The following is a 21,960-nucleotide window of genomic DNA, read 5'->3' as shown; positions in this document are numbered from 1 at the left end:
GATTGAAGCACCCTATTCATACTGTAGGAAACAGTATTACCAAAATGAATTGTATCGAAACTCATTTATCAAGAAGGACCCTATCATAAAGGGGGACATTTGGTAAAATCACCCGAATACAAACACTCAAAAATGCCATGATACAAAAATTGCTTTCGAATCCTTTTGGGGCAGCTTTTTCATAAAACGAAATACTATTCAAAACGGACCGTGATTTCATTTAATATTATGATAATTTATTTTATTGTTTGTCGATTTTGTTGGATTCGAGGCACTGATTTACATTTTTCTTACAACCAAAGTTTAAGAATTAACTTGTAATGCTCTTAGACGGTAGACCAACTCTGTTTCAATAATTTTTGACCTTTCATTGGCTATTACAGTAATTATAATGCAAATATCATAAATGCTCGGTGGGTATATAGCTAAACATCGCGGTCGTTAGAGTATTGACGGCTATGGCTGGCTGTAGGGGCAGGGGTGTAGGTCGATTATGTGTCGTGATGCAGTGCAATTACTCGCCACGGGAAATAGTCCAAGGACGAGCCGCGGTTCAAAGGCCACCCACCTCTGGTATACCGCCTAGCTTATCGGCTATGCTAATATGTATAATATTTATATACGAGGCAGTCAACTGAGTTATTACTTACCTACTTTCTCTATTAAGTCCCAGTCGTATATCACATTCAGGTTACAACACATAACATGCACATAAATGAAATGAAATTAAATATATCATAAATTCTCGAATACAGAAGTTAGTTTATTTAATTATTTATTTACAGCACTAATCTACCATTACAGGTTTCTCTTACCTAGTACGAAGTTGTGCCTACCGTGAAAAGACAGAGGTCTTATTACAATTAGCTACGTTAATAATTATTTCTGTCACTGCAGGAATAGACTAAAATTGAGAATTTCTTCAGGTTCGGTTATTATTTACTATATTTATAAGTTTTAATTACTAAGTTTTTAATAATAAAATTACGGAAAGTATTTTTGGTACTGACACGTTTTCTAAAGCATGTACGTACGTATGTGTACCTATTCGTCGCCAAAAATGAAATTGATTAGGTGGGTACACGTGCCTATTATTACCAACAAAGTATTTTTTGTACAGCTGCCGATGTTCCCACGAAAAATTTAGAACGGAAAGATATTAATAGGTTAAGGGTTGTTCTCGTTTATTGACTTGAGCATGACGAAACAAAAGTTGTTCTACGTACTTCACAATGTGCAGAAATAAACATTTGTGAAAAAGTAATTTTAAAACCTAAACTTCACAATGACATAATTAGTCTTTCAGGACGACTTACCAAATACATAGTTTACCTGCTTTGGCTTATGGATCATTCGGCAAAAGCGCTTAATGATCTTGATGGTCATATATTGGAGTGGTATGTAGTTTTGAATTAGGTACACATGCCCAATAATGCACAAATATGAATGTGAAGTCAATTAATCATGTAGAGTACTTACGTCCCATTAAAATCAAATAATGCATAATGTTAGACTGCAACCAGCCAAGAGACTAATGCGATCATAAATAAGTCAAACACATCAGCATAGTAAATTGTCTGAACATAGACATTCGTGCTCGATTATTTATGGAATTTAAAATGTGTTGCGAACTCGTGATTACATTGGCAAAATTTAGACTAACACATGAATGACAAATAAGCAGTGTTTTCCGACTGGAAATACCTTTATCGTAAAATAAATGTCATTTCAATCGTAATAGTAGAGAAAGAAAAGAATCTAAATTGAAAACCGGACAAGTGTGGGTCCTTCCCTTGATCTTTATAAGCAGTTTATCAATAGCTTTCATTTTAAGTTATAATAAAAAGAGTAAAAATGCTTTCTGAAAAAATAATAAAATTTCACTTGATACGGAACACTAAAAAACTAAAGCTTCGTCAAGCTGCAGCACTGCTGAGACAGCTCAGTATTTTCTTTTTGCAGGGTGGAATTTGATTAAAAAACTTTTACAAGTTAGTCGTAGTTACCTGTGATGAGACGGAAGACTCGGTCATACTTAGATACTGCACATTTCTGAACGTTATTTTTTTCGTTCTGATAGGTACAACGACCGGGAAAACATTCTGAGATTCACTTATTTACCCTTGTGTCAGGGTAATGTGATTTTGTTTCAAAGTGGAGCGAACAAAAAAGCCTTCATTTTTCATTGACATCGTTAATTATTGTTGGACCATTGGACCATCTTGAAGGATGATGTTTGTTTGTGTCAGGTGATGCATCAACGATGAGTCGCCGCGCGCGGCCGTGACATGGGAGCGCAGGCATGGGCTGGCGCGCCGTGCAACCGCCGCACATCGCCGCCGGCTTGCTCCTACTGCTGCTAGTTAACCTGCCAGGTTTGAACTACCATCATTCACCCTTGAATCTGCCTCTTTCCAGAACTTACTCGTGTATTGAGTAGTTTGTCCAATTTCATTACAATATTTAGTTATCACACCCAATTTCATACTATTGTACAATGTTTGGTTTTGTGGAAGCAGTAACCTGCCACCAAGACCACCAAGATGCTGTGCACATCACGGCGATCCTCGGCGAGAGCGTGGTGTTCAACTGCCAGGTGGACTTCCCGGAAGACATCCCGGTGCCGTACGTGTTGCAGTGGGAGAAGAAGGTAGGCGAAACGGTACGACGGTCCACACTCCACTCTTACAATACAACGCTGCTCATCTACCGTGTGTGTGTTTCTGTTCAGTAGAGATCGGCTCGTCCGCGCGACGCGCCCCGCAGAATGTAAAGTATATCTCGTGATGTGTCGGCTCCGACACCTCGTATTGTCCCGTGCTAGTGGTAACGCGCGGGCGCCGCGGGCCGGGGGCGCCGCCCCAGCGCCCTCGCCCCGCGCGCGCCCTCCGCACGCCTTTTGTGTATCTCTGCCTCTTCTGCGTATTGCCTCGTGTACCTACCGCGCTCGTCACAGACCGGTTCGACATACACCACAGTGATAAAGGCCTTCAAAGCGAGTCCGAGAGAGCAGCAGACCCCCGTTAGATAACGAACATACACATACACGCCACTTTACATGTACAATAAGATTTTTTCCTCCTATTATTTTATTTGGGTGCACCGTTGTTATTGCGAGATAGTATCGGGCGCACTATCGCTTACAGGGCTGACACGGGGCACGCGCACTCTCGCGCACTGGCGGCGGTTCTGTCTGTTTCTCTCTTCCTGTGGCTGTGGGCTTCTCCCACGCTCTGTCGGCAATTGTAGATCCATATACAACTTACTTGACATACTTTGTATCGTATTCTTGTTGCTCATTCAAACGACTGCACAGTTGATCTACTTTGTTGCATGCTGTAGAGACGCTTAAGTTTCCCCGTTTTCACTTTCTGCATGCCACGATTATAACCTCATTGACTAAGCGTTTCATAGACTACTGTTCAGGCAAATACGAGCAAATTCAAACAAAGTAAGGTTAAATCATTATGTAGTACTGAATCAATTTTCATGATTTGTTTATCATCCTTGCATGTTTAAGTAGTTTTCTTTCTTTATGTAGATAGATAGTTTTTATCTTGTAACCACAAAACCAAAATGACACCCGCGTGCAACGGTGACTGAATTGCACGTCTCGTTACAAGATTAACCATCTGATTCTGTCTGTGTTTTGTGAAAACGCATCGCATCGTCTTGAAAGCTTTGACCAGAGTTGGAAATGTGTAGCGCCACAACCGGTTATGCGGCGAACAGTATTTAGAACATAAGTATTTAGCTGTATGTAAGCTAAGTGGTAGACGTAAAGAGTTCGCGCCAGTCGTGCTCGGTTGTTAACATGTGTGCGTGGGTGTGTAGGGACAGGACATCCCGATCTACATCTGGTACGAGAGCTACCCGACGCACAGCGGCGAGGGCTACGAGGGCAGGGTGTCGCGCGTGGCGCCCGACTCGCCCTACGGCGCGGCCAGCCTCAACCTCACCAATATCCGCGAGTCTGACCAGGTACACACTTATGTCAACTGCCATCATAGTCACGTTTCATTAGAAATAAACTAAATCCTATTTTAAATCTGCTCATTACTAAAAGATATGTTTCGTTTACCAGGGTTGGTACGAGTGTAAGGTGGTGTTCCTCAACCGGTCACCCAACCAGCACAAGAATGGCACATGGTTCCACTTGGACGTGCACGCGCCACCACGCTTCTCCATCACACCGGAAGACATTATTTACGTTAATTTAGGTAATTATGACTACCACAATACCATCCAAATTATCATATACCGAATTACTTTATCATTCTAACACATTTGAGCTGATCGACCCCTAAAGAAATTACAGTTGGATCCTTTGACCATTTCCAGGAGACGCCATAATCCTCAACTGCCAAGCGGAGGGCACGCCGACGCCCGAGATCCTGTGGTACAAGGACGCGAACCCCGTGGAGCCGTCGGGAACGGTGGGCATCTTCAACGACGGCACGGAGCTGCGCATCAGCAACATTCGCCACGAGGACATCGGCGACTACACGTGCATCGCGCGCAATGGCGAGGGACAGGTCTCGCATACCGCGAGGGTCATTATTGCTGGAGGAGCTGTTATTACTGTGAGTCTCACTTCAAATTCTGGTTTAATAAAAGAACATATGTTCTACGAAACGACAAAAAAAAACATAGTTAAAACTTAGGTACATTTGAAAAGTTTATAATAAATATGAGGAGCTTACTTTCACGTCGGGTACATCTAAATCTATAAATATCTTGATAATGAAATGATGACTCGAGCTTAATTGAACTTGTAATTCGAGTAACCAAAAAACTATTATCATCTCCGAATAAAGTCAACGATAACGATCTATTGAATATCTTCTTCAGATGCCGCCAACGAATCAAACAAAGTTAGAAGGAGAGAAGGTCCAGTTCTCATGTGAAGCGAAGGCGTTGCCGGGCAACGTGACGGTGAAGTGGTTCCGCGAGGGTGCTCCGGTGGCCGAGGTCGCAGCCCTGGAGACACGCGTCACTATCCGCAGAGATGGGGCTCTGGTCATCAACCCGGTGGCGGCCGACGACTCGGGACAGTATCTGTGTGAAGTGTCCAACGGAATTGGAGACCCTCAAAGTGCTTCGGCCTATTTGAATGTTGAATGTAAGATCATTTATTATTGTTATTGCTAATAAAATTCTTATTTTATGTCAATAAATGCAATAGTTAGTTTGTTTGCTGAGTAAGCTTTCTCTCTAATACAGCTGAACTGGTTTGGGTGCGTGATAATGTTTTAAAACGGGAATCAGCATTATATAGTCGAGTTTGCGAAATCAAATAACTTTTAAATAAAAAAAACAAACCATAGAACACACTTAATGATTTTGACCATCTTAAAACTTATTTACTTTTCCAGATCCAGCGAAAGTTACGTTTACTCCAACCGTGCAGTACCTCCCATTCCGTCTGGCGGGTGTCGTGCAGTGCTACATAAAGGCCAACCCTCCCCTCCAATACGTGACCTGGACGAAGGACAAGCGGCTGCTGGAGCCCTACCAGACAAAGGACATCGTCATCATGAACAACGGCTCCTTGCTCTTCACGCGGGTCAACCAGAACCACCAGGGTCGCTATACTTGTACACCTTATAACGCGCAGGGAACCCAAGGCTCTTCTGGTTAGTATTCAATCTAAAATTTTCCTTAGATAAATTATTTTATTGAAAATACATAAGTAATCATGCTTTCTTTCAAACAGGTCCGATGGAAGTGTTAGTTCGTAAACCACCAGTGTTCACAGTGGAACCGGAACCCCTGTACCAAAGAAAGGTAACATTTTCTAGTAATCTTTGCATTTGCATTTTTGCTAGATGCTCACTCGTGACGAGCTTCGTTACTTTTCGTGTTTTCGAATTTATGATTAACAGTATTCCCTAGTCAACTGTCACGTGGTTTGTTAATGTTCTGTTTGCTATAATCATGGAATATTAAGACCAATTTGTCAGATGTGTCAAGGAACCCGAACGCCTCTTTAGCTAAATCGTAACAAATTGTTTTGGTCACACCTACCGTACGTGTCCTAACCTCCAAGAAGACGTTTGTCCGACCTGCCTGATGGCATATTAGCTATATTTCCTCCGCCCGTGTCTACAAGTGCTCGTGTCGCAGGTGGGCGAGTCAGTGGAGATGCACTGCGAGGCGCAGGAGGCGGAGGGCACGCAGCGCCCGTCGGTGCTGTGGCGGCGGCGCGACGGGCTGCCGCTGCAGAAGGCGCGCGTGCGGGCGCTGGGCGGCAACATCACCATCGACACGCTGCGCCGCCAGGACTTCGGCATCTACCAGTGCGTCGCCTCCAACGAGGTAACCATACGCATCTGATCGTTTTCGCAAATATACTCCCCTAAGTCTTAAAAGCAAGAAAACAATGTTTTTGTACCTTAGCAATTAATTATCAGACTTAAAAAATAGAAAGAGGTTCTCAATTAGTCGGTCTTTTTTATATATGTTCTTTGATTTATATAAATCAAATACAGTAAAAATCTGTTATTACGACATCGAAGGGACTACTCCTATTTAGTCGTTAAAACCGATAGTTGTAAAAACCAGTGACAGGTATAGCATATAGCATTCAGCCCGGACCTTTGATTATAGTCAATTTAACCAGTATTTTGTTCTAAACGATGTTGCCATAATCGGTTTTGACTGTACATGCATTTACATGACTAACTCGTAAACATTTCAAATCCAGGTGGCAACGATAGTAGCGGACACGCAGCTGGTGATCGAGGGCACGCAGCCGCACGCGCCGTACAACGTGTCGGGCACCGCCACCGAGTTCCAGGTCACGCTGCGCTGGCAGCCGGGCTACGCGGGCGGGCCCGACTACAAGCAGGACTACACCATCTGGTACCGCGAGGCCGGCTTCTCCGAGTGGACCAAGGTGCCCGTCACGCCCTCCGGTGCTACTTCTGTGAGTATACTACCTTACCTAGACAGCATATTACCCTGCCAGTTTAACCGGTTACCGATAAAGTTCGTTACAGCCTTTTTTATCGTCGCACTGTTCGGCTGGGCTGATCTCCTCTCACATGAAGAAGGATAAAGTATCGGTTAGTTATCCAATCCAATAGCAATGGTCGTGAATGCCAAATAAAGTCCGCATAAAATTTGTGTCAGATATTGCTATCCGAGACCCGTGAAACCAAAAGCTATAGTTTATCTGTCAGATAATCTTCTGATTGGCTATCAGAGACTTTATCAGTAACAAGCGGAAACGGCAATAACTCTCTTCACCGAACGTTCATCAAAAAATTGCGTAATTCGCGAGCAAAATATTATCGTAGGTGTCTACGCAACTACGCGTAGCATCGTAGTTTTTCTCGTAGCACTCGTAGTGCGAAATTCACATAAGGAATGATAACGTGTATACTACTTTTATTTGAGTGAAGAAGATAATTAATTAAATCTTCATAATGGAAAATAGTTGTTGAAAAAGACTGACCATCTACCTCAATAACTTCTATTAAATAAAGTGCGATATTGAAAACGATTGTATCATGTTAGAGCCTACATTTCAGTAAATACTGACAATGTAACTTTAATTATTACACAGGTCACAATAAACCGGTTGCAGCCCGGCACCACGTATGAGTTTCAAGTGAACAGCAAGAATACAATAGGAGAAGGAATGATGAGTAAAGCTATTACGATAAGAACTCTCGGTAAGTACTGCACCTTCCGTATGTGTGGCGGGACTTAACATATTGTGTGTAAATAACCATTTAATTATTAAAAAGTGTCTGTGTGCATAACAGGTTTGGGATGTGGACTCGCTTTATAACTTTTGTGTCAACAGGGATTAAGTTCTAGGAAATAAAAAGACTAATAGATTTGAGGAAAATATTCCAGTTAGAAGGTTTTATGGATAAAGGTGGGTTGTTTAACTGGAGATTGCTTTTTGTAGATGTAGGCGCCAAACCGAAGGCGGCTCCGACCCCGGCGGGGCCTGTAGACGAAAAGATATTCCAAAACGCACCCGAAGGCTCTGGTATATACCCACAAATGTTGCACACTAATCACTAACTTCACTCCTTCATTTTCATACATCTTATCATTGTAGTCATAGTATTCACACTTACGTAGTTAGTGCACGGATCCATTGTTTCATATTTCATAGTTGTGTGCATTGTAGTGTTCAAATAATTTACAGTTGCATGATCAGAATGTTTTCTTCTTCTTTTATATTGTAGTTCTCTGAATAACTTACTCTTAATACTTTTTACACATGTATCATTAGCACATATCATACAGTAAATACCAAAGATAGCTTTTTATCTTCGGAATCATAACAAGTTGGTTTGTAGACAAAACTTAGAGCTTATAGTAAATTTTCTCCATATAATCAACACAGGACCTCCTCAAATTCAAACTATACACATTGCTATAGAGACTGCTATCACCACATTAAACATGCATCACCACCAGACACAAAGGACCAGAAACTTAGATCCCTTCTCCACCCAGGTCCGAAGTCTGGTCCTCCCCGGAACCTGACGGTGACGGAGGTGCACAACGGGTTCCTGATCACGTGGCAGGCGCCGCTCGAGCGCTCGCACCTGGTGCAGTACTACACGATCAAGTACCGCACCGACGCGCAGTGGAAGACCCTCAACCGAGGACAGATACGCCCTGAGGAGACCAGCTATTTGGGTTAGTAGTTTAACTTGCTGATTTTGTGTTTTTTTTTTAAATTGATTTGAAAAAAAATGTTTAGGTATTTTATTTTGATTTACCTCTCGGGTTTGTAAATTTGATGATTCTTTACATATTCATCGGTTTCACATAATAATAACACGTACCTACATAAACGTTTGAATTAGATAGAGATGTTTTTACACAGACCATATTTAGATTACAGATGACGATACTTCTTCCTAAACGTATAAAATAAAACTCTCTTATGCTTTTCATGATCGCCTTGATTCATTGTTTCATATCTTTTAGCCAAAAGCCGCTTTCCTTACATCAGCTGAATCATTATCAATGAACTGAAAAATTACCTCTACAGTCAAACCTTCAAAAACAACAATCCTAAATAATATTTACCCATTCCAGTAAAAAATCTAGTGGGTGGGCGTACATATTACTTCCGCGTGCTCGCCAACTCGGCGACGAGCTACGAGAGTTCCGAGGAGGTGAAGTTCCCGGTGCCGGCGCGGGTGAAGCACAAAGCCATCACGGCGGGCGTGGTGGGCGGGATCCTGTTCTTCATCGTCGCCATCATCCTGTCGGTGTGCGCCGTCAAGATCTGCAACAAGCGCAAGCGACGCAAGCAGGAGAAAGGTGAGTGACGTCACGAGCGGCCGCTTGTCCGCTCCCGGCGCTACTCCCGCGATACTAAATGCTAGCATAGTGGTGGACTAATCCCGGGTCTTGAACTGTCTTGTGTCGTATCAAATTTGCTGATGAAAGATTAAACAAACCTTTACTTCCAAAGAGACTTTACTTCATACTTTGAACTAGAAATAAAAGTATTTAGCAAAATAAAACTGAAAACAGAACCAAATAATCCAGCTCACCTATATGCTGGTCGGTTCTATCCATACTCGGTGCTCATTAAGATAATTGGCACAGTGACAAAACAAAAAAAACTGTCAGTAAAGCTACTAACGTTTCCTTGTACACGACACAAGTTCCGTAGGCTCTTACCATAGATAACACTTACTTTGAAGACAGATAGACTTCCTTACATAACTTACCATATTGTCGGCATTACATATTCGTCTATTATCTGCTTATTTCACTCATACAACATTGGCATTTCCTTTGTAAGCTTTTTGCATGAGCTGCGGTTATGTTAATCTTGTAGTTGTGTATTTGTACCCACGTAACATAAGACAAGTTACTTTTAAAACAATAAATTACACCTATGTTCCCCTTTCTATGTACCATAACAGAAAAAGCGTTTCGGAATATGATTCTTCTGCGTTTTGATTTTATCTTTCTTGAACCAAGGAAGGTGACTAAATTAGCGAAATTAAGCACTGTCGCTTCGCTGCAATTCCAATAAAAACATAATACCGTATTTTGCAACTTCTCTGCCAAAACATAATATAAGTACATAAAGCTTCAAGTAGTCAGAAACATGCTTAGGTACTTACTTCCCAAACAGAATATTAACGTGCATGCTGGGCCAGAAACGTATTTCTTGAAAATTGTGGTAAACAATTGTTATTCCGCTTTGTATCATCATCATGTAACATTACTGCTTAGTTTTATTTACAATAACGGACACTGAAATGGACTAAAATGTATCAAAATTAGGTGCTATGTTAATTTGATTAATGAATTGCACCCATATGTAAATCGTAATTAGTGATGGTAATACATGGTAGCAGTCCATTCGAGTGTTCGTTAGGTTGTGGTTGACAATATGGTGGGTGGAGGCGTGGGTGGCGGGCGGCGGCCGAGGCTGGGTCGGGGCGGAGCACCACTCCACTACGTTAATGTGCAGAAATTATTCGATTGCAGCATACAACATGGTAGCCGCGCGACTGACAGACCTCCGCGCCGCTGATAGCACTCAAGTGCCTTTTAAGAAGTGAGTTCATGTTCCTCAAATTATATTACCATAACTATTGTTAACTTATTTCGTTCTTACTAACAACTCTAACTTATACTCGCTACATTCACGCTGCTACAACAGGAAATCAGGTCAGTTCTTAAGAAAACAATCATGAAGTATGCAACACCGCTTTAATACCCATATTGAACTAACATTGGTATTATGTTTATCCAGATTTAGAGAACGCGGAATATCGAGTATAGTGCAGTGTTTGCGGTTTACTGCTAACTGGGTGTGGCCGGCGTCGCGCTGCGGCGGCGAGGCGCGCTACTGGGTGTCGGTGCGGCGCGTGTCGCCCGCGCCCTCCGCCTCGCCCGCGCCCTCGCTGGCGCCCTCCTCCTCCGACGACGGCGGCTTCCTGCCGCGCCTGCGCGCGCCGCTGCGGCCCTCCGCCGCGCCGCCGCTGTTCCGCGCCTCCTCCCCGGCGCTGGCGCTCCACTGGCCGCCCTGGCCCCCGTGGCCCCCCTGGGCGGCCGCCTGGACGCCCTGGTCGCCGCTGCACGTCTCCGACCTCAGCTCCGTGCCCTTCCCGAGCTCTGCGGACGGCTCGTTCCCGACGCCTCCGTCTCCCTTCCGCTTGAGATCGCTGCGACAGAGCGCACACGACGCGCGCTCCGCCGGCGCCCTCGCCCGCCCCCGCGCGCGTCCACTGCCGCGCCACGCGCGCCCGCGCCCCGTCGCCGACCTGCCGCCGCCTCCGCACGAAGCGTCGCCCGAGAGCCGCTCCTCCTCCAGCGGGTTCGGCAGCAAGAACGCGTCGTCGTCGCAACACAACCGCAGCAGTCGCACGGGCAGCCTCGCGGAGTGGAGGCCGCCGCCGTACCGGCCGCCGCCGCCGGCGCCGCCGCCGCGGCCGGGCTCGGGCGAGGCGGGCGACGCGGGCTCGGTGGACGTGCACTACGAGTGGGACCGCGCCACGCGCACGCCGACGCCGTCGACGCCGGAGCGGCCGCGCGCGCGGCCCTCGCGCGACGACGTGGAGGCTCGCGTCCGCGCCATGAAGGAGGAGTTCCTCGAGTTCCGCAAGCGCCAGGCGCTGCGCCGCCGCTCGCCGGAGCCGCTGGCGCCGCCGCCGCCGCTGTCGCCGCTGTCCCCGATGTCGCCGCTGGCTGCGCTGGCACACTCACCGCCCGCGCCGGCCGAAACTGTCTGCTGACCACCGACAAAATGACCATTCGAGTTTTATAAGCTCAGAATGGTTGATTTACTCCCCACCGAGCTCTAAGTTCTATTGATGTACGGTTCTTCTTACCAGAGATGTGATGGAAGAATTACCCATACATCTGTTTTAACTTCTGCTGCCCCTTCCTTAATAATTATTATTTAAATAACACTAATTAGCTTGAGCATTAACTTATTGAATATGAGGCGCGAGCGGTGACCGCTAGTCAATGCTGACTGTCGGTAAATGTTCAACAATCAGTAAAGCCCAGATCCACAAACGGGGGCTATTCGGATGTAGGTATTGATTTGGTACGTTCACTGTTTATGTAGTGTTAAAAGATCCCACCAGGTGACTGGCGCTACGACCACGCCGCCGGTAACCATTATTATAAATAATAGATACTTAGAAAATGATGACTTGAGTCGCACAAAAAAAATTGCGACTGTAATAATGTACGTATAAAAGTGGATGCAGTGGCGTTTTATGCTCGCACTGTCTGTTTTCCTATCTGATAAAATATGTCAATTAAATTGTTCGGTGTAATCTCGCACCTCGCAACACGTTTATTGAAATAAACATGGCACAATGTGACTGGCGATAGCCGCAAAAACGAACACACTTCCATTTTTTATTCCCATTAATAAATATGCATCGAAACCTTCTAGGTATTAGGCTAATGCACTGACTGAATGCTAAAATACTTACTATAATCAGAAGTGCCATACACACAACATAAAGTATCGTTGTAATATTTATTGTGATGTGGGCCGCATGCCCGGCGAGCAGCCAGTGCGAGTGACGTTCACCTTAACGCTTTAGGTATGAGCGGGGAAGCATCCACGGCACCGCTCATACCAACATTATATTGTAGTTATTATTGTAACTAATTACGAATAACGATTTACTAAAAGAACAGTCGCGACTGAGGGTCGAGCGCGCGAGCAGACGCCAGCACGCGACACGTGTGATCAGTAGCTGCCGACAGAGTTCCTGCTGAGAGGTTGCGCATTCGAGCTTCAGTCCCGACTGTTCGTTTATAATATACAACAAAATAATCATTAAGTAGATTTTAGAAATAATTTAGATTGATACAAAACGTGTAAACTCAGTTTTGTTTGATTTTTTAATGAATTATTGTTTTACAAGTACAAATTTATTTTATTACATTATTTTTATTTATGTAGTTACAACAATTTAAAATGAACAACTGTACATATGTAAAAACATATTAGATATTACCTATATACATTTATTTATTTAGGTGTGGTGTGGTATGATTGAGGTTCTGGAGAACTGTTCGCCAGTGCTTGTGACTTGCGAGGCACTCGACACTGTCGCCATTAGACACTGCCGACTTAGGAACTTCCCACAATTATATTTACTATCTCTTATATTAATGAACTTATTTTTTTATCTTGTGTGGCTGATGACTTATTGATTAATGTTATGAAGATGCGACTTGATGTGTCAATGCCCGAAGTAATCGCAAAGGTTCAGTCAATTGTTTTGGACTTCACTCAAACGATGAGTAATTTTTTTAAAGAATTTTTGTATGTAATTTTTTAAGCCCATTTCTGAAATTCATTGGGAGTTAACATTTACTGTATGTTTGTTATGTCACAAAAATAATATTAATATTTTAATGATGATCGGTTCCTTGAATAATCCCACCTATGTAGTTGACCAGTCAAAACCAAGACTGTTTAGTATTATGTTCGTTATTAGGTTTACTTATTGTGTCAAATGTGCTCTTAGATATTTCCTTGCATGCATGTTGCACTTTTTGTACCTATTGTTTGTAACGCAGAATTTTTTATTCGGATATCGAGTTAAGGACCTCCTAAAAATAAGTATAAAAATGTACGCTTTAAAGAAATTGGAATAAAATTACTCATAACAAATAGATAGGTAGGTATGATAAGGTGTAGTTAGTTGTGCGTGCATGGAAGCGTCTGACTCGGAGCACAGACGCGGGCGCCGCGTGCGTCGCTGTACCGCGGAGTGACGCGAGCGCATCACTGTTCACTGCTCACGACGCGACGGTGTACACTTAAGCTACGTATAACGACACAATAGAACCTTGTTTTGTTTTTATTAATTTTTTACTTGTTCTCTAAGTAACTTCCGCCATAGCATACACTTAGAATATTAGGATCGACGATTTGTGCAATAAATTATCCATTGTTCACTATAAATAAATTATGATATGTTTAAATAATTATGTATGTATATGCTCAATATTTTCGACTGACCAACTGTAAAAAATACTATCGAGAAATGTCTAAATCAATATTGTTTATTGCGAATTTATTAGTTATGCTTTGTTATTAGAGAAGAATACTTTGCAATTCGTTGATAAGAAGTAATGTAGAATACTTATCGCGAACAGACAACTGTTGGGCTAGCTTACAAGGAGGCCGTGTGGCGGGCAGTAGGGTGCACGTGCCTACATCGTCATTCTTATTGTTTGGTTGACCGTGGCGGGCATATCACGAATCTAAAAAATAGTCCTGTTTTTAATGTTTGATCTTTTAGTATAATACTTATAGAATTGTAAATATTTGTTTTATTGATTTCATGTCATTCGGCGAGTGATATAAAGTGACCACAATATATATCGCACACAATACGTAGGTGCACGACTACATTCAAGTAGTTTGCGTAGGTTTTATATAATAATGCCTAAATCACTCGTTTTACTGAAATTATATTTAAATGCGATCATTGTAACAACCACCAAGACTTGAAATTCAATTAACGTGAGCTGTTCACAACGTATGTACCTACTTAGGTATTATTTTGACAAATTTATTATAATTGTACGTACGAAAGTAAGAAACAAGAGTAATATATACATATAGCTCAAACCATGTGATATCTAGTCTTTTCCATTATAAAATTATCCTTCCTTTACATACTAAAATTATCATTAAAAATCGCATTTTCACTTATTTTAACCTTTTCAGATAATTTGGATATGACTGCCTACTATTTCTCTGAAATCGAATCGATCTGAAAATGTCGAAGTTACACTAAAGTAAGCCCAATGTCGAAGCACATGCATTTCTTGAACGGTCTACACACTGAACTTTTCTCGTCCATTTATTTCATAAACATAAGTAAAGGCTAAGAAGCATTACTGAATAAATAGCCCAAACATCATTCGACAATTTCTAGACTAAAATGAAAAAGATAGCAATATTTTAGATTAATGTAACTAAATCGTATTTATCAGTTTGTATAAAGGAAAGTAATTAAACGAAGTTATTGCACATTGGCAGAATGTATTGCGGTGAAACAGGGCACCCAACTCTTAAAAACTTAAGGCATAATGCACAATATCTCAGCACAATAAGTGATATTATAAAAATACTCGAATCTTCAAAATATCATACTGAGCACTTTAACTGTTACTCCAATGAATCCACAATAAGTTTGCCTCGATTGAAAGAAAATATGCACAAGCAACATTTTTATAACTCGAGTATAAATCCATTTTCATTTATAGAATATTTTTAGTTATAAGTGTTGAGATCATGTGTTTACTGTGTAAGCACAAAAAGGATTCAATTCAAAAAAATAAAAATACAATAACGTTGCTATGATTATCTTGTTGTATTATTTTACCTGAAGCTGTTTGAACAATCGACTACATAACTTCCTTAACACCGATTCCTGCCTAGGATGATTCGCGAAGCTATTGAAATTAAAAAACATCAAAAAAAGATGGGAGCGCACCACGACTTGGAACCTCATCAAAGAAACTATTAAATCCACATCCCAAAAACTGCTACACCTAAGTAAAGGATACAGTGAGCTCGTTTTGCGTGAATCGGATTGTCAATAATTCAACAAAATGTAGGGTAGCTGTGTGCAACTAAAATATCGAGACGACCAACACCTCAGTCTGCCCGTGACCATGGATGCTGTAAAGTGTAAAGGATCCGAAACTTACAAAACTGAAAAAGAAGCTGAAGACTAGTATGTGAGTATTATATATTGAAATAAGTATCAAGTAAAACGTACAGCTACTTATATCAACCTTTTCTATCACAAAAGCATTTTAAGGTAGGTACAGAGAATCCTTTTCCGAAAGATAAAATTGAAACAATGAAAAATAATGATTTGAAACCCCAAAATCCCTATGACCATCAGGATTGAGGAGCCACTTTTTGTATCTTAATAAAATTTTGTACTTATTTAGTAGTAAGTTAAAAAGTATTGTAGGCTCAATCTCGGCATTTGTAGTATAATAGTTCAAAAGTTATATGAACACAAAGGTGGCTCCTCAATCTAAATATTTGGACTGAGGAGCCACGTTGGAACACATAAAGTATACGATGTACATTCTTGCAAATTTTGTATGATTTAGTAATTGAGCGCAATGCGTACTAAAAAATTAATTCCAGTACCTTTAATATTTAAGAAGATACAATACTTTTAATGTGGCACCTCAACCCATACAATGAAAGTGTGAATTCCCATGAATCGTAAGTGGCAAATTCAAATTACACCATTTAAGGCTTAAAAGAAGTATGGGCCTTCTCTATATGAGAGGATGCTAGTAGACACGCAGCAATAGAACGTAGTGAAATAAACCTGTCTTGTATTCGTAAGATTATAAGCCAGTTAGAACCTATAGAACTCTATATTAGGTAAGTAAGTACCTACCACAAAGCAGGCTTATCATACAAAAAACTTGCTTGTTTTATCATCAAAGTAATGAATAAAGATAAAAATTCCAACAAGTCCATTGATAAGAAAGCACCGACATTTCCTGGATGCATTGCCATAGCCCATAGGCTATTCTCATAAGTCGAAAACGCTGCTAACGCACGCAAGTCGAAGAAATGTTTTCCAGACTGCTTGACGTATTCCTCTGCTTATTGGGTAAATATTAACCTACTCACACTTTGAAACTTACATAGTAAGAAATAAAACTATTATCAGTTGTGCCTACTTGATTTCAATACTCAATTAAGATGCGCCTACGTAACAATACGTTACAGGCTCATCGACCTATGCCCTCCCGTATGAAAATGAACAAGGGCCCGAGTACGGAGACGAATGGATATATTTTTACGACGATGAAGGCAACACTCATACAATGAACTTCTCTACTCTACCCCAGGAGACACGCGGGATGCTTTTTGGAGAAGCTTACTTTTATCTGTACACCAGGTATTTTTCCCGAATCTAATTTCATATTACCCTCTACTTCCTAAGGAAGCGGAACGTAACTATGTACAGTTACCGGCACGGATGTCGGGCTCTCGGCGGAAGAGTGGGGATCGCTTTGCGCGCCCGTACGCATAAGGCAATAAGGCAGTAAATCGCTTGTGCGCAGGTGAAGGTCAGGGCTCGACATCCGTGCCGGTAACTGTACGTAGGTATATCTTACTAGATGTAACTCAAAGTACTATTTCTAGACGTAACACTGATCCAGAACAATTATTTATGCCTGAAGAAAATCAACCATTTTCAAGCCAATACTTTAATTCATCCAATGAGATCAAGGTAGTGACACATGGGTGGTTCTCGAACGAGAAGACGGAGTGGCTCCAGGAAATTAAGGACGCTTTCTTAAGAAAATCAGATTTTAACGTGATCACCATAGACTGGAGCGAACTAGCGAAGAACCCAGCCTATCCATGGTCAGCTTTTAGCACGAGATACGTAGGGAAAAGAACAGCAAAAATGTTAGACACCATTTCAAAAACTTATGGACTGAATGGCAGGGTTATACATTTAGTGGGACACAGTTTAGGTTCCCATGTAATGGGATATACAGGTTTATTCTCAACGCAAAGAATAAACAGAATCACGGGTGAGTGTAAACGTTAAATTGAGACTTTGCCTATTAGCAAGTTGTCAAACTCCAGCGCCGCACGATATCGAAATGTTCCGAATGTTGTGTAATAGTTAATTCAATCAGTGTCGACAACGTAGCCGAATAAGTACCTGCAATGTTAATAATGTTAATGACCGACAGGGTTAGATCCCGCCCGACCTCTCTTTGAGCTTCCGTTAATGCCTCAAGATTATCGGTTGGAAAAAAGCGATGCCGAATTCGTAGACATCATTCATTCATGTGGTGGAGTGTATGGGTACCGGAAAAGTCACGGTCATGCTGATTTCTATCCAAATAACGGGCAGGCTAAACAACCGGGCTGCGATGGAGCGCAACAAGTCATAGGTAAGTGCAACTGAAGCGTGATCAGGGCCCCGATTCTCTTAAGTTAATAATGTCAAAATCGAATAGAAATCGAATCGCAATATGATCGTAATAGCAGTTTTAACCATATCAGGCATTCTGCTACTAATAAAAGACCAATCGTATTCGATTGACATTTGATTGGTGTGCGATTGGTCTGCTATTTTGATGATTTTGGTCTATACGGTAGTTTGCTGTACAATCATTTTGCAATCGTAAATCATTTGCAGACAAAATGATTCATTATTGAATGACAGAAAAGGATAAAAACGTTTATTTCAAAGAAAAAATAGCGGAATGCCGCTATATACGCTTCAATCGTAATCGAGTCGGGATTGGATTTCAGTCGAATCGAGTCGAACGTCAATCGAATGGCGCTTAAGTAAAATTAGGAGAATCGGGCCCCAGGAGCCCGATTCTCCTAATTTTACTTAAGCGACATACGATTCACATTCGACTGCGATCCAATCACGACTCGATTACGATTGAATCGTATGTGGCATTCCGCTATTTTTTCTTTGAAATAAACGTTTTTATCTTTTTCTGTCATTCAATAATGAATCATTTTGTCTGCAAATGATTTACGATTGCAATATGATTGTAGAGCAAACTACCGTATAGACCAAAATCGTGTGCGTTCGCGCAGCGGAATGTTGTTGAATTTAAAGATTTTAATTATGCAGATAATTAGTGTAAGACGTCCTATAATTGTGTATGGTAAATAAAAATTTGTGTATGCAGCCATTGTGGATAAATTCATCAAAAACAGATTCCGCTGGGCGAACGTTGGCGAACGTTGTCCTGGCGGAACTTTTTTTAATCCATAGACTTTAGAAGAAAAGAGATGTGTCCGAAAATTAGTGTGTATTTGTGTATAATTGATTATGTATGAATGAAATCAGTGCATGCATAAACTTCGGAGAAATTCAAGTTTCCGCTACGCGAACGTTTGGCCATTAGCTAGTTTTCATATAAAGCGCTTACATAGAGAGCTGTAGATTTTTACATTCGTTGTTTTGAATTTGTTTATATTTGTTTAAAAAACAGATTTAGAAAAAGTCGTAGGGTTTAAAAGATAAAAATAGAAACGTAAAATACACTTATTAGGTCTTAGTTCTTAAAGTATGCAGTTTGGGGTCTAGATTTTCACGTTTACACAAACCTTGTAAGTGTCTCCAACATGTTGCCAAGTATCAATGATGTTCCGTTAGTAATTAAAAAGTTATAGGATATATTACCATGAACAGATCCAGAACAGATCACTGTTTACAAAGCAGTCGAATATCACGACGTTCTAAAGGAATTGCATGGTAAAATGTATGCCAATAATTAGTTTAATCATTCAACTATTCACTTGCAAAATTTCATGTCATTAAATTCAGTAATTCAAGAAAGACAATTATAATACTGACGGAGCATCGAAACCCTACATAATCCGACCAAGTTCGGATAGCTACAAAAAAGCGGCCGTGCCATATGTCTAAGCAACGTTCTTAACTTGGAAGGTTAGTATAATTATTAATATGGTACAGTTGCGTACACAAGCGTTAGGAAAAAATAAAACAATTGCATTTCTATATATACACTTTGGTCGTGTGCGTTCGCGCAGCGGAATGTTGTTGAATTTAAAGACTTTAAGTATGCAGATAATTAGTGTATGACGTCCTATAATTGTGTATGGTAAATAAAAATTTGTGTATGCTGCCATTGTGGAGAAATTCACCAAAAACAGATTCCGCTGGGCGAACGTTGGCGAACGTTGTCCTGGCGGAACTTTTTTTAATCCATAGACTTTAGAAGAAAAGAGATGTGTCCGAAAATTAGTGTGTATTTGTGTATAATTGATTATGTATGAATGAAATCAGTGCATGCATAAACTTCGGAGAAATTCAAGTTTCCGCTACGCGAACGTTTGGCCATTAGCTAGTTTTCATATAAAGCGCTTACATAGAGAGCTGTAGATTTTTACGTACGTTGTTTTGAATTTGTTTATATTTGTTTAAAAAACAGATTTAGAAAAAGTCGTAGAGTTTAAAAGATAAAAATATAAACGTAAAATACACTTATTAGGTCTTAGTTCTTAAAGTATGCAGTTTGGGGTCTACATTTTCATGTTTACACAAACCTTGTAAGTGTCTCCAACATGTTGCCAAGTATCAATGATATTCCGTTAGTAATTAAAAAGTTATAGGATATTTTACCATGAACAGATCACTGTTTACAAAGCAGTCGAATATCACGACGTTCTAAAGTAATTGCATGGTAAAATGTATGCCAATAATTAGTTTAATCATTCAACTATTCACTTGCAAAATTTCATGTCATTAAATTCAGTAATTAAAGAAAGACAATTATAATACTGACGGAGCATCGAAACCCTACATAATCCGACCAAGTTCGGATAGGTACAAAAAAGCGGCCGTGCCATATGTCTAAGCAACGTTCTTAACTTGGAAGGTTAGGTTAGGTTAGGTTAGGTTAGGTTAGGTTAGGTTAGGTTAGGTTAGGTTAGGTTAGGTTAGGTTAGGTTAGGTTAGGTTAGGTTAGGTTAGGTTAGGTTAGGTTAGGTTAGGTTAGGTTAGGTTAGGTTAGGTTAGGTTAGGTTAGGTTAGGTTGTGTACGCAACTGTACCATATTAATAAATATACTAACCTTCCAAGTTAAGAACGTTGCTTAGACATTACACAATTATAGGACGTCTTACACTAATTATCTGCATAATTAAAATCTTTAAATTCAACAACATTCCGCTGCGCGAACGCACACAAATTATAATGCGTATGTATTAATTTTCAGAGGGCTGCAGTCACGGACGCTCAACGTTATTTTTTGCCGAATCTATCGACTCAAAGATCCCTTTTGTATCATATCCTTGCGAAAATTGGAAGAAATTTGAAAACGGCGAATGTACAGAAAACTCTACTCTAATGGGTTACCCGGTTTCAACAAATATTAGAGGCGATTACTATCTTCATACGAATAGCGAACCTGAGTTCGCCAGAGGTGATAATTAGAATCTGTTCAAAGCGGAGATGTTTAGATACTAAGTAGTAGCATAGTTGATGTTTTACTAGGAATTCTGTGACTACAAATTAATGATCGTATCGTAGAAATCACTAACGGGTTCGGCTACCAATATAGTATATACCAATATAGCTATAGTCCATTTGAAACGAGCTCAATTTGCTATTAGTTCTTTCTTTATTTTTGTCATTTTTTATTTCACCTTAGTGTTATTAGATATTAGTTATAAATTTTGTTTCTGAACTTCGTTTCTGATTTTCATATTTTATCCCTATTTAGTAGATTTCTATAATTTTATTAACCTTTTGAACGCCAATGTCGGCTATAGCCGACATGAGCAAGCGTGCCCTGTGCGCCAACGACGGCTATACTCGACAAAAAACAGGTCGCAGAAAAATACAAAATAAACCTATTAAATCATTACTTTTATGTATTTTTTAGTAGATATTTAAAATTAAGATTTTCGGGCTTGGCGTACAGGGCATAGGAATACCGATATGGCGTGGCGGTGAAAAGGTTAACTTTTAGTTTTAAGTCATCTTGCTAAGTACATCTTTGGTAAACCCTCTTAATTGGTACCCAAGATACAGGCTTGCCTAGTTTGGAGCCAATGTTAATATTGCAAACTGAAGGTACTTATTCTTTTTTTGGAAATAAACTCTTTAATAAAAATAGATACATATCAGTAATAACATAGGTAAAATACACTGTGTTATACACCTGCTACATCTTTACCTAATAAGAACTGACCAAATCGAGATAAAAATCAGAATAACCAAAGAAAAGATTTTGCTTGCATATTACAAGATGAGGAAGATTTGTATCTTACCTAGCTAGTTTACGAGCAACAATGACTTACTTTCCATTAATTCTTTATTTAACAGAGTATTCTTGCCGTTTGGTTCCATTGTCATCAGATCAGGATCTAATGACGGATATTCTGAGAAATCGAGGGCAACTCTCGAAAATAAATGA

At 40.7% G+C, this 21,960-nt stretch overlaps 2 protein-coding genes across 8 annotated transcripts in view; both read left to right on the top strand.

Moving 5' to 3' along the window:
- Positions 1-15,355, top strand: part of LOC110371612 (protein turtle) — a 56,121-nt gene extending 40,766 nt beyond the window's left edge. For 2 of the 7 annotated variants that reach the window (XM_049840755.2, XM_049840756.2), the window contains 16 exons: positions 2,250-2,375; positions 2,520-2,662; positions 3,835-3,981; positions 4,085-4,220; positions 4,342-4,583; positions 4,852-5,122; positions 5,376-5,636; positions 5,717-5,787; positions 6,127-6,318; positions 6,707-6,928; positions 7,571-7,679; positions 7,922-8,005; positions 8,482-8,667; positions 9,073-9,300; positions 10,489-10,558; positions 10,757-15,355. In XM_049840755.2, coding sequence (XP_049696712.2) covers positions 2,303-2,375; positions 2,520-2,662; positions 3,835-3,981; positions 4,085-4,220; positions 4,342-4,583; positions 4,852-5,122; positions 5,376-5,636; positions 5,717-5,787; positions 6,127-6,318; positions 6,707-6,928; positions 7,571-7,679; positions 7,922-8,005; positions 8,482-8,667; positions 9,073-9,300; positions 10,489-10,558; positions 10,757-11,738 — 3,417 coding nt within the window. In that variant the 5' untranslated portion in view covers positions 2,250-2,302 and the 3' untranslated portion in view covers positions 11,739-15,355. Of the gene's footprint in view, positions 1-2,249; positions 2,376-2,519; positions 2,663-3,834; positions 3,982-4,084; positions 4,221-4,341; positions 4,584-4,851; positions 5,123-5,375; positions 5,637-5,716; positions 5,788-6,126; positions 6,319-6,706; positions 6,929-7,570; positions 7,680-7,921; positions 8,006-8,481; positions 8,668-9,072; positions 9,301-10,471; positions 10,672-10,756 lie in introns of those variants that run through there. The other 5 variants (XR_002429292.3, XR_007510992.2, XM_049840757.2 and 2 more) reach the window with 5 other exon arrangements.
- A 1,427-nt stretch (positions 15,356-16,782) lies between these two features.
- On the top strand, positions 16,783-21,261 carry LOC110371640 (lipase member H). Its single transcript, XM_049840410.2, has 4 exons — positions 16,783-16,928; positions 17,177-17,574; positions 17,740-17,943; positions 20,758-21,261. The coding sequence occupies exons 1-4, from the start codon at positions 16,855-16,857 to the stop codon at positions 20,973-20,975; spliced, it is 894 nt and encodes a 297-aa protein (XP_049696367.2). The 5' UTR covers positions 16,783-16,854; the 3' UTR covers positions 20,976-21,261.
- The last annotated feature ends 699 nt before the right edge of the window (positions 21,262-21,960 follow it).

The sequence above is a fragment of the Helicoverpa armigera genome, chromosome 13 (assembly GCF_030705265.1).
Source record: "Helicoverpa armigera isolate CAAS_96S chromosome 13, ASM3070526v1, whole genome shotgun sequence".
NCBI lineage: Eukaryota > Metazoa > Arthropoda > Insecta > Lepidoptera > Noctuidae > Helicoverpa > Helicoverpa armigera.
The sequence above is the reverse complement of the archived record's forward strand: the minus strand, read 5'-3'. Positions and strand labels throughout refer to the sequence as shown.